General features: G+C 41.3%; 1 protein-coding gene across 13 annotated transcripts in view; it reads left to right on the top strand.

Annotated features, from left to right (window-relative positions):
* Positions 1-17,754, top strand: part of GTF2I (general transcription factor IIi) — a 55,229-nt gene that overhangs the window by 13,633 nt on the left and 23,842 nt on the right. For 5 of the 13 annotated variants that reach the window (XM_053367882.1, XM_053367875.1, XM_053367876.1 and 2 more), the window contains exons 7-14: positions 357-385; positions 1,382-1,430; positions 2,298-2,341; positions 4,223-4,288; positions 7,751-7,810; positions 9,018-9,074; positions 12,450-12,512; positions 16,895-16,996. In XM_053367882.1, coding sequence (XP_053223857.1) covers positions 357-385; positions 1,382-1,430; positions 2,298-2,341; positions 4,223-4,288; positions 7,751-7,810; positions 9,018-9,074; positions 12,450-12,512; positions 16,895-16,996 — 470 coding nt within the window. Of the gene's footprint in view, positions 1-356; positions 386-1,381; positions 1,431-2,297; positions 2,342-4,222; positions 4,289-7,750; positions 7,811-9,017; positions 9,075-9,330; positions 10,976-12,449; positions 12,513-16,894; positions 16,997-17,754 lie in introns of those variants that run through there. The other 8 variants (XR_008327893.1, XM_053367877.1, XM_053367879.1 and 5 more) reach the window with 8 other exon arrangements.

The raw sequence follows: 17,754 nt of genomic DNA, 5'->3' as shown, positions 1-17,754 counted from the left end.
CTGAAATGGGCATAATAACACTGAGCTGTTTTCAGGGTGGCAGTAAGGATTGCATATACAGTCGTACCTCCGCTTACGTATCCCTCCGCTTACGTAAACGTCGGGATATGTAAGTGGCAAACCTGGAAGTATATTTCCGGGTTTTTGCATGCACAGAAGCGCTCTACTGCTGCACATGTGTGCGCAGAAGCGGTCCCTCTGATTGTGGAAACCTTGGGATCTGATCGGACCTCCAGAACAGATCCCGTCCGCAACCGGAGGTACCACTGTATACAAAATGCTTTGAATACTTTTAAATGCTAGTAGCTCTTTTTTAGCTGTGCTTTTAAAATAACAGAACACTTTCTTTTTAATAGGCCCTTCCTCGAGCCAAAGAAACATCTAGGTGAGTAGACACTTGTCTTATCTAAATAAAAACACTGGAAATTTCATTTGATACAATGGCCCGATTTGCACATTTTGGCAAGCCAGGGGATGACTAACCCTTTTTGTACTGAGGGCTACGTTGACACATCACCAATCTTCCAAGGATTGCATCATAAAAGTGGGTGGGGCCAAAGGGTACAATTCGGCATGGCCATTTTCTTGTTATTGGGGAGGACAAATTTGCTGTATTGTAGCAGGGGACCTGCAGGAGTAGTCAGTTTAAAAATGTTATTTTTAAAATATTTAGGGGGGCAGTCACGGACCCCTTTTGCTTACACAGCCAGTCACTGCTTGTCAGATCTGGCTTTTGTTACATTAGTGTTAGGTAGAGATCAATCTGTTAATTGATCTGAGCAGCAAGCAAGCCTAACTCAGAAGCCTTTATAGGTATCAACAGGTATTTTCTGAATCACTCTGGCCTGTTACTGTTAGAGACTTTCTTTGCTGGTGTGACTGACTTTTCTCTTTCTCTCTCTGTAGTTTGCAAGGCTTGGCTGAATTTTTGTGAGACCCTTGGGTCCCAGATTCAGGACCTGCTGTGACCTTGAGTTCTGATACTGGTGCTATGCCACTAGTAGTGTTAATCTTTCTAGGGCGGGGGGAGTATTTTCAACCAGTTCCTATTATTATTGATGGTAACTTTACGTACATATCAAGTGGCATTACTTCTTGCTCACTTGTTCTTCTGGTTGTGTATATACAGCCAGTGAGGGGAAAACACATCACAGATGCTATTCCTTGACACAACCAAATGCTGCCGGTGCTGTGATTTGATGCATTTTAGTTTTGTACCTTGTACTTAGATTCTTTGGGATGAAGGGTAGGCTAAAAGTAGCTTGAAATAAATAAGTGAAAATGTGGAGTCCAAGTGATATTAGTTTAACCTTACTCTAGAATTATAATTGGGTGTGAAATATAAGCACTACATTAACAGCTAACATTTTATTCCTTGCAGGACCTCGCATGACAGATTCCTCACACACAGTAACATCCCCAGGTGGAAGGTAGAATATCTTTTCTGTTTTTCTGTGGTTGTTTCTTTTTTTCAACAGCTTTTCTCCTGTTGGTGCAAAAATATAACTCATAAAGCACGTCTTTCAACCACAAAATACGGTTTTGAATGTTCGTCTTTCATTTAAAATACTCATTTCCCCATCATCGTAGTTTGCCAGGCTGCTGACAGCATCCTTTGTAAGCACACTGAGATATTTTTTAAAATACTAAAATACAAGAAATCAGTCTCATCATCAGGATCAATCTTGTTAAAAGCCTAAGAGTATTTGGTGCCAAAAGGCCACCTGAGTTGATGCCAGACAAAAATATGCGTGATGAACTTCTCATCCATGCAGTTGTCTGTCTTGGCTGATGGGGCCCTTTTGACATTTGTAAGAGCCACATCTGCCATTTCAGACCAGAATAGAAGTTTCCAGCCCTTGTAGTCGTGAGGAAAAATGTGAAAACAGCCCAGTGTGTCTACTAGTCCTAGGAGCCTAACGTAAAATGTTCTGTGGTTTTTTTTTTAAGATTTCACCTCCATGTTGCATAGCTCTGGTATAAACACAGGTATGGGATATAATTTGGCACGTCTGTATCGCTTCCAGGGCAACAGAGAAGGGCAAGAGTTTAATGACAAAGCACCTGCTTTACATGCAGAAGGTTCAGATAGGGAGAGCATCTTCATTTAAAAGGCTGTTGGGTAGCAGGGCTGGAAAGGACCCTACCTGACACCCTGGACAGCTCCTGCCAGTTTCATGGGCTAGTACCAGGTTAGATGGGCCAGCGGTCTAACTTATTTAAAGACCGATCCGTAGGATTTTTGTTACTGCACTCATGGTTTGCATTAACATACTCTTTCTCATGCATTCATCTAGCTGCCCTGCCATCCAGGTGAAGACTGAGCCCAGTGAAGATTCTGGTATGTATCTCTTACTTCCTTGTTAATATTTGTCTCTTGAGCAATAGGGGATTGTGGTATATATACATCACTTAATATACATATTTAGGTGGTTATTATTTCATGGTAATATGGAAGCTAGAACTTAGTGAACTTGCCCTGTGCCTTCTCCCCTGGCCTTATGCATCCCACACTTAAAGACCCATTCCACTTGAATGATCCCATCAGCATTTGAATGCACAGTGGTAACTTGGTTCTCAAATGGCTTAGCTGCTGAACAAATCAGCTCCTGAAAGCCGCAAACCTGGAAGGAAGTGTTCTGGTTTGTGAATGTTTTTTGGAAGCTGAACCTCTGACGCGGCTTCCACTTGAGTGCAGGAAGCTCCTGCAGCCAATCAGAAGCTGCGCCTTGGTTTTCAAATTGTTTCGGGAGTCGAACGGACTAAGTTCGAGAAACAAGGTACCACTGTATGTGGTTAGTGGATCTCAGTAAACATTAATAACATGACTGCTTGTAGTATATCTGATTACTTCCGTACATACTTAGTAGATTTCAGGGCAGTCCACAGCATAAAAATACAAGGATATAGCATATCTAATTAGAAAGGAACTGTCTCTCTGCTCTAATATAACATGCAAAAGAACTACTGATAATTGGGTGTTTTTAAAAAGATGTGGTCTGGCTTTCATGGCAGCAATGGGGAGTATTGCTGCATGGGGAATTTCCATTGGATTGGGGTGCTTGGTGGACAAGGCCTTACTCCAGGTAAGGCCTTGTCCACCAAGTACAGTCATACCTCTTGTTACGTTTGCTTCAGGTTAAATCTTTCAGGTTGCGTCCAGCGGCGACCCAGAAGTACCGGAAAGGGTTATTTCCGGGTTTCACCGCATGCGCAGATGCTCAAAATGACGTCATGCACAGATGCGGCGAATCATGACATGCGCAGACGTGGGTTGCGTTCTGCTCATGTTGCGAACGGGGCTCCGGAACGGATCCTGTTCGCAACCAGAGGTACCACTGTACCCAAATCCAGTGGAAATTATTACCATCCCTAATAGACCTGCTTGTGGGCTTCCAGAGATTGCCAGTAAGCTGCTGTTGGGGGAAGGGGGAATGGAAAGGGTGTGCATAAGTTGATTCAATCCACAACTCCTAGTTGTATTGAATGAACTTGTATGCACTCACAACTCTGTCATTGTTTCTTTACGTGAGGATGCCTGCCATGGTTGGAAACTAAACGCCAGACAAAATGGGCCTTTATTTGATGAAGCAGGACAATTCTTGTCTTTTTCTTTAGTCTTTAGAGAGCCAGTGTGGTGTAGTGGTTAAGAGCGGTAATCTCGTAATCTGGGGAAGCGAGTTCGCGTCTCCGCTCCTCCACATGCAGCTGCTGGGTGACCTTGGGCCAGTCACACTTCTCTGAAGTTTCTCAGCCCCACTCACCTCACAGAGTGTTTGTTGTGGGGGAGGAAGGGAAAGGAGAATGTTAGCCGCTTTGAGACTCCTTAAAGGGAGTGAAAGGCGGGATATCAAATCCAAACTCTTCTTCTTCTTCTTTCTTTCTTCAGCCTTGTAGCAGTACTCTTATCTACCCCACAGTTTCATAGCTATTAATAATGGACATGGGGCATAAAGTGGATGTGTGCTCTCATTGCTATTTATTGCTTGAGCACACCTTGAAGCGAGTTTGAACAATGCAAGCGGGGGGCGGGTATGATTTTCTACTTTTGTAATGTTTGAACTGAATGAGAGGTTACTTGATGCACAAGAAACCTGGAATCCCTCATACTGTAACAAGCTTTCGTTCAAACTGTTTTGGTTTTCTTGAGGCTTCAGAAGAGGGTTTTTTGCTTTGGATGCCTAATTGCCAATGTAAATGGCTGACACTTGTTCTTCTTCAGGGCTTGAGATGGTAACAGTTAAAGAAGAATCTGAGGATCCCGACTATTATCAGTTTAACATTCCAGGTAACATTGAGTGTAAGACTTTTACTGTGCAGGCTGAAATCATGAGTGTTAAAATATACTGGTGGAAAGGCAAGTGAAAGTGGAGGCTATTGGAGGAGACAGAAAAATCAGAAAGGGCCCTGGTTCTAATGTGAACTTAAATTATTTGAGGCAGGGTTTTCCTTCGGTCAGGGGATTCTTATGCATGGCTCCTGCTCTTTTTTCCTGCTGCTTTTGGTCCTTGTTCTGCCATTGTCTGTGCCTTTCCCTCCCTTGTTCTCTCTCTCTCTCCCCCTCTCTCTCTCTCCTTCCGTCATCTCTCAAGGCCTTGGCAAACGTTTTCTAGGTACTGGAATAAATTAAATCATTTATATAGGTCTGTACGATAAGTGTCTTATCAGTATCCTAACCTGTATTACAGGTAAACAAGCTCGGATTTCAGTGTTGCAAATTGGTACTTTTGAGGGAGGGGAGGGTGTGCAGTTGTTCACTTGCCTTGATATTTCAGGCTAAGGAAGATTATTCTTATTCTCCATGAGTGCTTATATTTATGACAACTCTGTCACTGGTTCATCACACTGAATACTGACTATTGTTACAAAGAATGAATTTAACCTGTACATTGGCCCATTTTGTGTTGAAGGCTTTAAAAAAGTGGCTGTGTTAACATTGCCGGTGTTATGAGGTACAAAAAAGCAAAACAGCCACAATCAGTACTTCTAAATATCTTTTCTTTTAGCAAGGCATTGTCAAGTATATATTTCATGTAAACCCTTGTGCATGTAGCTCATGTGTATGGTTTAATAGAAATGATCTAGCTTGCTGTACTACTAAAGACTAGTGGAGTGTGCATATTTTTCCCCTGTCACTATATGCAAATTTCCTGAAAAGCCTCTTTCATAGTCAAAGCTTACTGTTAAGTAGGTTTCTTATTGATCCTAGCCTCTAACAATTGTTGTATGTGTTCCAGGACTATGGTCTAAAGGCACATGACATTACGATCTTGCTTGTGCTAAGCAAGTCTCCATTTGGGGATTGCCTTAATGGGAGACTGGAAACCATACTTACAACACTTTGAATTCTGTTATAAAAGAAAATCGGGCAATAATATAATGAAATGGTCCCCTTCCCAATTCACATTTGTCTTCTAGCTGCCATTACTAAAAGAAACAAAAACCTTCAATATTTCTTTTTCTGTTGGCTTATTGGTTGTGCAGAAGGAAAACGAATAATGATTTTGGGATTTAACCTGAAATGGTGAATGGAATATGGTCGGCCCCACAACCTATTTCTTGTGAGCTCCTTTGTGACTTCACTTTCCCCGTTTTAATGGCCCATTTGTGACACCCGCTGTCCAGGGAGATGGATTTTGAGAACAGCATGATTAACTGGATACTAGTTTAATGTCACCTAGTGACCCGTCGCCTAGTGCTGGCAACGCAAGTCAATGAAACACAGTGTATCGTTGCCAGAAAGTTGAATGCCGTTGCTCTTACAGATTAGTGGCATATAAATGTGAATATAGAGGATGTGGCAGTGCTCAGATTTTCCTTGCAGAGCCACCTGTGGCTCTGTTTCTGCAACCAAGAGATCACTGGACTTGCAAAGCCTTCCTCAGCATTGGCTCCTCTCCCCTGCCACATCTTGTTGATATCACATTCTCTAGCTTGTTGGAAAAGAGCAGAGTACTGTAGTGTTGTCCTTACTGAATCTCCTTTGAAGCTTTTAATTCTGGTGCACGCAGTTGTGGTAATCCTGCCTGTCTCTTTCCAGCTAGGGCAGGTGTTGTGTGCTTTGTGTGTTCTCTCTCTTTAAAAGGTAGTAGAAAGGGGAGGGTCAGTACTTTGCAAGAGTTATTCTGACATGACTATTAATTTTCCTTATTAAAAAGGAATATGTAAAGGAGTCTTTCATGGGCAAGGAATTCCAAATTGTTTAAACCCCATAATATGAAGGCCACTTTCACCCAATTCTACAGAGGTAACAACCTTGTGAGTGTTCTCACGATCCCTTAATGCTTCAGTGGAAAAAAAGAGAAGAGTCATGATCCCTTGCTTTTTTTTACCAGATGTTCTTTTCCTATTTAACTCTCTTCTTTCTCTGAATTGGTTCAATTGAGAGTTTATAAGCTTTTCAGATAAGCTTCTGATATGTCCCAATTATTAGTTAGAATAATTCAGAATATTTATCATTCACTGTATTTTTATCCCACTTTCCAGACACATGTTGTCTCTCAAAGTGGTTCACATCAGTAATAATAATAATAATAATAATAATAATAATAATAATAATAATAATAGAGACAGGCCCTGCCATCAGGCTTGTAATCTGAGAAGACAAAGTCTCTCAAGGTTGGGGGAGCTGCTTTTGACGGCTTTCTGGCTGGCAGAAACTTAGCAGGTGCAGAAATAGATTGAGATGGCTCTGGACCAACAGCACAGCAGAAAAATATCCCTTATTCTGTTAATGTACAAGGGTTTATGCATGCAGAGAGAAAAAACAAGAAAGGGTTAAGTTAGGTGTGCTGATTAATTTTGGGTGTTTTTGCTCTGCACCTGCAACTAGTTAAGCATGTGAGAGTGAGTCAGCAAACTTGAGAGTGGGACTGCAACGCTGGCAGTGTTGGAGCATGTTGCTGCCTTGTGCTTCTTAAGGCGTTTGCTTTCTTTGTTGATGAGATTTGTTAGGGGTCTGTGAGTTGGTTGAAGATGTAAAGCACTGTTGGTGAATACAGAAAATGGAGGGTGGGTAAATCATAGTTTTTTGCTTAAGATTGTTTTCAGAAAAAAGTATATGATCTCTTTTCTCAGTGTTGGTCTGTTTGGTAGGGACAGATTCTGGGGGAATGCCATTATGTGGCCTTCCTGCTGCACCATAACTGGTTGCTAAGTCAGGAAATTGAGAACTGAAGTTTTGTGTTGGCTGGATTTGTAAACTGATGAACTGGAAGAATCGTGTGCTTTGCTTGATAGAAAATGGAAGGTTTTGAAGGGATAGGTGGGACTTGGCAAAAAGGGAATATTTGAGACTCACTTTGGCTCAATTCAGATACCATACCAAACCAACGAAGCTTAATTGGTTTGCTTTGATGTCTGGTGAACGCTGACTTGTGAGCAGCTATCAAACCCAAATCAAAAGCTGTAATTTGAAGTGGGCTGAAAAGTCATTGTTTGTGCTACTATGCTTTGGAGTGATGAATTGTTTGACCGTAGTATGTTGCTCCATCTCCAGACAAGCTGCCCTAAGCTGCGGCTTGCCTTAGTGTTAACTAAAGCCATGTTTTGGCAGATGTGCGAATTGAGTTGCTGCTTGTTTCACAACAAAGAGCTAGATGACCCTTGGAATTCTCCTCCATGCTGTAATTATATGAAACAATTCCTATTTTGTTTCTACGGTTTCTTTATTCAGCTCAGCATGCTCTTGTATCGGGATGGGAAAATCTTGGGAAGTGATTTTTTTTATGGCTGTCTTTGTTTATCAAAGCAGGTCCTTCAGAAACTTCGGCGATTGATGAGAAAATCGCCATGGCAAAGTCTTACACAGGTATAGCAATTCACTTGTTCATCGTCACAGTGCTATTTCTCACAACAGCATTGATACCTCAGTAGCCATGTTCTGCCTGCCAACAGTACTGTTCTCCAATATTGGTTTCAATAAATGGCTTGATTTCCCCCCTCTTCGTTTCGTGAAAGAGCTGTAATTCTACCCTGACCCTAGTCTTGTTTGACTTTCATTCAGGGGACTTTTGCCTACCTAGAAGTACTGTGAATTTACTGTTGTTGGGCATTCAGACCCTGTAAGCTTATGTTTTCTATGGAAAATACAGAAAGGCCTTTCTATTCCTATTAAAATGAAATCTGATAAAAATTGTGTCAAATAACATTTTGATCGGGACGCGGGTGGCGCTGTGGGTAAAACCTCAGCTCCTAGGACTTGCCGATCGCATGGTTGGCGGTTCGAATCCCCGCGGCGGGGTGTGCTCCCGTTGCTCGGTCCCAGCGCCTGCCAACCTAGCAGTTCGAAAGCACCCCCGGGTGCAAGTAGATAAATAGGGACCACTTACTAGCGGGAAGGTAAACGGCGTTTCCGTGTGCGGCTCTGCCTCGCCAGGGTAGCTTCGTCACGCTGGCCACGTGACCCGGAAGTGTCTGCGGACAGCGCTGGCTCCCGGCCTATAGAGTGAGATGAGCGCACAACCCTAGAGTCTGTCAAGACTGGCCCGTACGGGCAGGGGTACCTTTACCTTTACCTTAACATTTTGATCAGACTTATTTTGCCACATTTTCCATTAAATGTTGTTGTTGTTGAGTCAGGAGGGAGAACAGTTATGAATTATGAAGGAAAAGTATTGAAGGCTTTATGGCAGAACTTGGAAGAATTTTGTTCCCGCTTCATATTTATGCGCCCCCACACATGTTTTCAAACGTTGTGCTATCCAGATTGTGTCTATGTTTTCAGCAAGGCTCTTCTGAACTATAGATGGCCTAATTGTGTTTGCCTTTTGTGAGGAGTGCACTCTGCCAAAAAAACCTTTGGTTTTATGTGAAAGAAAATGGGAGCAGAGATTGATTGACTGTCGACACAGACTCTTTTTTGAAATGATCCTGTTTGAGATGATGGTGCGATATGGGCCAAGGTTCACTGGTTCATAAAATCTCTACTCCGTTCCTTGGGATACTAATTCTGAAATTTCAAGTGTTGACTAGTGCCCTCCTTGTTCTTATGATGGTGTGTTTATATTTGTCTAAAGGAAGCAACCAGGGTTCCGATTGCAGTGAAGGAACAGATGTGGAATTGCCAGTAGAAGGTTAGAGATATGTAAATTAAAAAAAAAATTTAAAACTCTGGAAAGTTTTTTAAAAAATAATAATAATTAAAAGAGCACTTAATGCAAACATGTCCATTGTGTTCGTGTCTTGCATTCTTTTTTTCCATATTCTACATGGTTGTATTTTTATTTTCATCCCCTTGAGTTGTGATCCTGCATGTTTATTGTGGACAACTATTGAGAAGCCTTTGCAAGATGACCCCCATCTCCTTCTCTTTCCTTCCACACCTTCCAGTGAGCTATAGAAGCTGTTGAAAAAGAGCTAATAAAGTTAGCATCCTACTGCCTTCTTCATGACTGTGGTGGCTTTTGCTATATGTCACACTTTTCCTTAGGAGGTCTGAGTGAGTAACAGCATTACCCAATGTGATATGCTTGAAAGCATGAGGACAGCGTTTGTTTTTGAAAGTAAGACAGTGACTTAAAGCTCTAGACTTACAGTGACCTCGAAACTTCTGATTTCTAAGCCCGTCTTTTGGTTACTTTTGAAGGTGCCGAATTATCTGGGGCTAGCAATGCAAGGTTTGGTGCAACAGAACATGCATTTGTTTAGATCCTGAATATGTCAATGTGGGGTGAAAAACAGTGTGCAAAGCTCTCCAGTTCATGCTGCTCCTAGTTGGAATGTTTGTTGAGTAAGTTACCTGCCTCAAATCTTATGGAGATCCACTGCCTCCCTGAGAATGTGAATCTGTCCTTTCAAAAGGAAATGCTAAATACACTGTTGATTTGAATTATGTAGTTTTGGCAGAGCCACTCTAAATAGGCCTGAATATCAGCTCTGCCTGACCTCCAACAGTTCTGAATTGCTTGGCCACAACTTCACCTCAGAAGAATATTCCACTATTTTTGAACTGTCATTGAATCAGCTCTGTACTGGGGTGTGGCTTTGTGAAGCTTGGATTTAGTGGATATATGGATGAGGTGGGAGTGCCTTTATTTCCTTGCAAAACACGAGGAAATTAAATTGCCAACTTATCAGCTAGTTTCTAGCTCAACCTATACTTACTGAACCTGGAAATACCATTGGAAGTGCTTTTCTTGTTGGAGTATGATGCCTTTCTGCTCAAACTAATGGTTCGTTCTGTTTTGCTTAATGTTATTTTAAAGTATTATGTGTTTCCTAATCACATTTTGGATAGCTGAAGACGCTGCACTGTTCCTTCCAGGGTTGTATGTTTTTTTAAAAATGTTTTGCTGGACTCCGTCTGCAAACTGGATTATTTTTTTTAAACCTGCTCGGCATCTGCAAAGAAAAACTGCAGATGCAATATGCTTTTAAAAAGTGTTTCTGAAGTCTGTGAGAGATGGGCAGTTTAACTGGTGAAATGGGAACATTATAGAAAACCTTTTGAAGGTGTATGCGTTTTTAGAGACTGTTAAAGGAATCCGTGTCTTAAGGGATATAAGTAGAATGTTATTGTCAAGGAGCTGGATCCAACAAAGGTCTCCTCAGAGTAAGACTAACCTTGAATACAACTCACAAACCTTTCTCTTCTATGATCTCTTTTGTATCATGAATACTTTTGGACATGTGTTATACATGTGGAGATTGCTTCCTTGCCAGCTTTTGACCCTTGACTTGATGTTATCAGTGCAGATGATCCCATGGAAGAGAGATCTTTGGTCAACTGGATGGATTCATGGATTAGTATCTTCCACTGTACACTGTGGTTACTTAGAAAAGAAAATCCAAGTACAATCACTTCTATAAGGACTATGTTGTGTGAAAAAAGTAGAACTAAAGTATCAAAATAACACATTGATTAGTGTATCACTAGTACAGAATTATTTCAGCACTTTAGAAGCTGGAACTGAAAGCTGGATGCAAATATCTCTGATGTGAACTACCCTACACCTATCAGAGAACTTTCTATAAGGTACATTGTGGTATAATTTCTGTAAAATGATGCTTAACTGAAGGCCAGTAGAATTAGATTTGATAGGGTAACTTGAAAAAATATCCTCTTAACACTGCCTTGCTAAAGTTCATAAACCTGTTTGCTAACCTGCCTGTCTATCTGCTTTACACATCCCTATTTTAACAATTTATATAAAATTTATGGTCTGAGAGAGAACTGGTTAGAAAGCTGTTTCACAAACTTCCTGTCTTCCTATCCATTAGCAACCAGACAAGTGGCTGTCTCTGAAGTTGTTCTTCGATCCCTTGGAATCAGCCAACTATGTCTGCTCACACAATTTTTCAGTATCTTCATTAGTTATGATCGTCTAGATCCATCTATTGGGCTAGTAGTGAAAGTGGTGTACTCAGTTATGTTGCCTGTAAACCCATCCGGCGGACATCACTGGCAAATTGCTGCTATGGATCTCTCAAAATATCTTTATCTTTTTGGGCTAATGAGCTTTTGAATCCAGTCCTCTTCCTGCTCCGTGTCATTTACTCTGAATTAACAGTTGAACCTTTTTTTTTCAAATTTGAGGAAGAATGTTTCAAAGGATGTGATGGAAACAGAGACCTGCATGAAGCTATCGCCAGAAGACTCATTTGTGCTTTTATTATGGGAATTCAGAAGTTGACAAAGCAACTTAGCGTGTTGGTCAAACCAGTAGTATTGCAGCAGCGGAACTAGATTGCAGCTGCTGGTGGGGCTCAATAAACTGGAACCTTCCCCTCCTGTCAGCAATTTCACGTGTCTTACGAGTTCTCCTTCTGGTTGCTCATGATTTGATGTGCTTCCTTACTTTGGCAATGGGGGTAAAAAGGCACTAAGAGCAGCATGTTTTAGGATGCCCTCCACGTTGGTGGTCCCACACCAGCCAAAATTCCATTTACATTGGCAGGAAATCCAACCTCTCACTGAGATATTGTCGCTTTGTGAAAAGTTGGTTGCTATAAACGTCTGGAGTTAACGTGAAAACAAGATGTTCCACTTGCTTCTTTGGATCCATCTTGCCAATTGTAGGAGATATTCATTCCATCGATGAAAACTTTTGACTGCGTTTTATTACACAACGTTTTACAAACACTATTGTAACATTTTCAATTTGTACACATATATATTGTTTTAATTGTATTGTGTGAAAGAAGAGAGACTTGTAAACATAATATCTTCAGCAATGAGTGAGAAAATGTTTGACAATGAAAAGATAAGTGAACCTAGGAGAAGGCAACTCTCAGCAGCTGCTGCACCTGTAGCTTAGCACTTAGAAATCTCCATTTCCTTGGCAACATCCCATAGGACTTGAGGCTTGTGATAAAGTATTTCGGCCTCTGTGTTTGTGAGTCTCTTATTCATAGTGCACCACACACTTGTTGATTAGCCATTCTGGAGTAAAACCGCTCTTCCAGTTCCTGCGCCGTTCAGACTTGGTTTTTTGTTCTGCTTTTTTCAGATTCTTCTCAACATGCCACTTCTGAAACAAGTGAGGATCCTGAAGTGGAAGTGACCATTGAAGGTTGGCCATTTTCTCAGCTAATACTGTTTTGCTCACTTGTTTCAGAAGAATCTCAGTCATGTGGCGTTGTGCGCATCTCCTCTATATACCCCCCAAAAGCCTTTCTCGTACTGTAAGATAACATTTGCTGGGCAAGATAGACCTTAAATGATTGAAAACAAGTTGTCAACATTTTTAAAGGCATCTCTTAGAGGTGTCTGTATTAAGAGTGCATGTGAAAACAAACCAAATTATTCAATTAGCTGGGGTTTTTGTTTTGCTTTTCAGAAGAAATAAGCAAGAGGATTGGGCAGACTGTTTTATTTTGATACACTTTGTTGGGAGATTATTATGGATGTGGGAGTTCTCCAAAGTGGTAGGAGACCTTGAGAAGGATCAGTTTGTTTAGGGAATACAGCGATTGAAAGGTGTCCCTAGGATTATTTGGGTCTTACAAAACTTGTAAGGTGGAGGACAGATAGGCAATATATTTTGACAAACCCTGTGATTGGTTTGGAAAGTAGAAAGTAAATGGTGAATCTGAATACCTAGCCTCAAAGGTCTGAGTGCTGTACAGTATATTCCTTAAGCAAATCTTTTGTGTTAAATCTCTCTCCTCCTCTCCTCTCCCCTTCCCCCTTCGCTTCTTTTGTAAATATCCTCTTGTGTATAGCAGCATTTGTTAGTTTTTAAACACACCAGTCTATAACAGCTAGGTAGTCGTGTTGGTCTGCCACAGTCGAAACAAAATAAAAAAATTCCTTCCAGTAGCACCTTAGAGACCAACTAAGTTTGTTATTGGTATGAGCTTTTGTGTGCTACTGGAAGGAGTTTTTTAATTTTGTTCAGTCTATAGCAGACACTATGCTACACCTCAAAATAGGAAGTAAAGCAAATGAGATGAATTACTAGAATGGAGTATTTACATTAGGAGGGCTTGGTTTCCTATCTAGATTTTGCAACTTCTAGACCTTGCTACTAGTAAGTTAGTTTTTGGGTTAATCTGTTAAGGGGTTGTTGATAAAGCTTCCAATAGTGCTTCTAGATTATGAGTTGCTATTTCTCTTGCCTGTGTAGTGAGATGTTCCTTATGTCATAACAGCGAAGCAGTAGTCATATTTCTCAGTTCGGGGTGAAGGAGGCATCCAGTAGGGTGGGTTAACTCCTTTTGAAACTCAGCCCAGGCCTAAAGGTTCCTCACTCAATTCATTCTGTGCCTTTGCATAATACAGCCTTTCATCTCGGCTCCTCCTCTGATTTACCTTGCCTGTGAACTGCTAGTTTTCCCCCTGACCCTTTCTCCTCCCTCTTCGTAGTCTGCTACTCCAGTTTGTTGTTTCTTTTTAATAATCTTTTATTGCTCTCCTTTCTTTTATTGCCTTTTCTTCCTTCATTATGGCCCCCTTGGGAAAGCAAATAGTGACATCCACATAAAAAGAAAGGAATTCTATATGTCAGAATGGGGAAGCAGACTAAGCCAATCAAGTGCCTGCTGTAGCTACTACAGAGCCTCCCACTGTGGGCCTCCACCTTGTACTGATTCATTCTTCTCCAGAACAATTGGAGTCTCTCCCCCCCCCCCCCCCAATCTCCCCATGCACAGTCCTATCAATAACTACCCACTATCATAGGCTCAAACGCACTCGCAGCCAGCAAACAACTGAGGAGTGAGGGAAACACATTCCTCCTACCTCAGTTGGAGCAGAAAGAGGTTGTGAAAAGGGGATTGTCAGGATGCCATTTTTTCCTTCTCTTGTCTTCTTTGTGCCAGGCATCATTTAGGGACTTGGTGAACATACTGTAGCATCTCTGCTACGTCATTGTTATCCCCATTGCTTCTTCAGGTTTACCTACAAGCAGATACATTTCAAGTATGCTCAAGTACATATTCAAGTAATGGCCTTGGGTCTTGGCTTGACCTCAAGAGTTTTCACGATTTCAGTTACAGGGCATGCATATATACCATTATCTTGAAGGTCTTCTCCTTAGTTCATCTTGGGTCAAGGCCCACCAGGACCTAACAGGCAACAGTAACCCCCAGCAAGATCATTGCTTTATTTTAAACAAAAGGTGGAAACTACCTGTCTCCATGCAGGACACTCCAGCACCTGAGAACTGATTCATCTATCTTTCACATAAGAGAACCCAGAACCCCTCTTGGACCTCAGACTCCTTACATGTCACAAAATGATGGATCTCTCAGCATGAGCCTACACCCTGGGCCTGATTATTCATACCTAAGCCATACAATAGCCGTATGGCTCAAGGTATGCATTTTCTTGACCTATGATGCTCAGTGCTTGGAATGAACTAGTTCACTTGAAAAAAGTTCATTGATCTAGGTTGGCAAATGCTGGGACAGAGCAATGGGAGCTCACCCTGTCATGCGGATTTGACCTTGTGCTTCAGGGCAGCAGTAGAAAGTTTTTTCAAAAGCTGATTTTTAATTTACAAAAATTGCCGTTTGAACTGATCTCATTCCTTTTTAAAGTGAACTTTCAAAGCAATAGTGATTCTCAGCGAAATGTCATGACATGCTAGGCCTGTCATACGTCAGGTTTCCGAGTGTTAAAATGTCGTCAGCTCCAAAAGCTTAAAATCACTTAACATCAACAATTTTGGGGTCTTCCTAAAAAAAGTCCAAATACGGCAACCCCATGATATACTCCACGAGTAGCAGCAGCTTCCATTTCCGCCATGAGGAGATTTCCCTCTACTTTCATTAGACATTGCAAGTTGGACTATTTGGCCTCTGCAGTGGCAGCCTTTGAGAGGAGAGTGCTCCAGCATGATTTGCTTCCCTAAGTTCAGGGTTGCTGAGGTATGCCTCCTTCACCCCAAACTGAGAGGAGAACATTAGACACAATGTGAAGTTTCCTTCTAGTTTGGGGTGAACAAGACACCACCCAGCTGGCTGCACCCTATTCTGACCAGCAGGTTGATTCACGTGTACACCTTTGCAGTTCACTATTTCCTGGGGCCTCCAGCTTGACCTTATAGAGTGCGAAGTTCCATGCTCTCTTTTCTGTCATTTCTCCTGTGGCTCTAGGTTTTAATTTGCAATTTCTCGTCATTCTGTCCTAAGCACAGCCACAGGAAACTGGGGAAGAGCCTACAGGACTGAGTTAAATCTCCAAAAGCTGGCCACATATGCCTTCCCTTCCTTGGTGAAATGAGGAGCTATGCTATTCTCTTGGATGCCTCATTCACCCCAAACTAGAAGGGACCTTCACAGGAAGTGCCCAACATTAGTTTCTCCATATGAGGAAATTTAAAAAGTCTGGTAGCGCTTCCTGCATAAGGAGCTAAAGGAGTTGTGTTTTATCAGCAGTGGCAGGTTTTTTGGGGTATATGCTTGATTGCCTTGCACTATCTGTTTGAAGACATATAACTCAAGAACTCATAGACCCTAGTTCACTTTTAGGGCCCATGCTCTTCAAAACAGCATTTTTCTCTCATTTTCAGCGATGAGAAAACTAGCCTTAGATGTTCTAAAAACAGCGCAAAACTTTGGAGTGCAAGTCTTGTGATATAACTTTCTTGTATTGATGTTGATGGACAGTGACTGCACAGTGTGGTGTCTGTTGGCTTCCCTTTCAGCAGCTCTTGCACTAATTTTAAAGTGGGGGATTTGTGAAGTAGTTTTGGGGTTGAATGGAGGAGGGCTGCTGAAAGGACAACTATTAGGGACACTGAAGTGTGTTTATCTGGCATCAGGGTGTCTGGCATCTATCTTTCTCTCTTCCCCCAATAATCTTTTAAGGTTTGCAACCTTAAATATCTTATTCAACATTCTTACTGTAGATACAGCAGTTTTCTTTTCTTTTTTCTTTCTGGAAGGGATTATCTATTCCTGGATGTAACAATCCTAGCCAGTTGCCACTGAAATCTTCCCAACCTTTTCCAGTTGCTTGCAATTTCTATTTATGCAGTTGATGCTGGAATAGAAACCAATTTTTCCTCTCTTCCCCCACCGTCTCCTAATTATTTCCTCTATGTCATGCTGTTGTTGAACCACTGGATCTGGGAGAAGCTTTATCCTATGATCTTTATGATACTTCATTTTCAAAATCATCGGACCTGATGTGGTATCCATTATATATTTGGTACCAGTAGAGTTGTTGGGTGTCCCTTAACAGTAGAAAAGGGCCTCATTTAAAACAAGTTGGACAATGCTGCTGTGCATATTCTAATGCCATTAGCATAATTTGAATATTAAATGAGAAATTTGGATGCCAGGCTCTGACCAGTCAGCGTAATGCATGTGGAATTTTTTCCTCTAGAATAATTCTCCTCCTCCAACGGCAAATAATTTTGAGTTAGAACCATAACACCTTGAAAGACATTCAGGCATAACAGTAACAGCAGCCATGATGCATATATCTGTATTTTTCTGTCTGAAGATGATGACGACTACTTGCCACCTCATAAGAAGACAAAGAGCACAGAACCAGTCAACGATGCTGCCAATTGTGGAAGAAGAAAAGCTAGAGAATTCAATTTTGGTAAGTTTAAGAGTAAAATGGTTCCTAACCTTCTTCACAGTTTTGTTGGCCTGGCTCCTGTTGGCTAAGGTGTATTCAAGCTTTCACTTGAATTGGTATTGAATATGACTGTATCTCTATTTGAACATATGAAACTGCCTTACACACATACACACACCAAGCCTGAGACTGTTCTGTCTAGTTCTGTGCTGTCCAACAACAGCTCTCCAGGTACAAGTTGTTTCCAAAACCATAATATCTGAGATGCTTTAAGCTTGAAGTGCCAGAACTTGAATCTGGGATGTTACACGTAAAACGTATGTGCTCTGCTATGGTGCTGCAACACAGAACCCCTTGCCTTCAGTACCATTAGATCTTGTTTCTCAAAGTGGAGGTACCAGCAGAAGGTTTTCCTGGGATGCCTTGAAGATCCGGGAGACTTGTGTGGGAGGAGACATTAGCCCCTTATTTTTTATTTTATTTTTTAAAAAATATTTTTATTGGTTTTTCAATAAATGCATCTTTTATTAAATATCTCTCTAACAATTTTCCATTTTTTTCCTGCCCCCCTCCCCTGGACTTCCCTCATACTTCCACTTCATTTTACTTTCAGTTTATTCATCCTGCGTATTATTTCCCCAGTTAATTCCTAATACATTTACATCTATTTTTTATTATATACATTTGTGGATGTTTACTCAAACCCTGCCAATGAGTCCAACTCTTCGTGTTGTCTCTTCATATATATTGTAAATGGTTCCCATTCTCTTTTGAACTCT

This window comes from Podarcis raffonei, chromosome 15 (assembly GCF_027172205.1).
Source record: "Podarcis raffonei isolate rPodRaf1 chromosome 15, rPodRaf1.pri, whole genome shotgun sequence".
NCBI lineage: Eukaryota > Metazoa > Chordata > Lepidosauria > Squamata > Lacertidae > Podarcis > Podarcis raffonei.
This window is presented reverse-complemented; position numbering and strand designations above follow the sequence as displayed.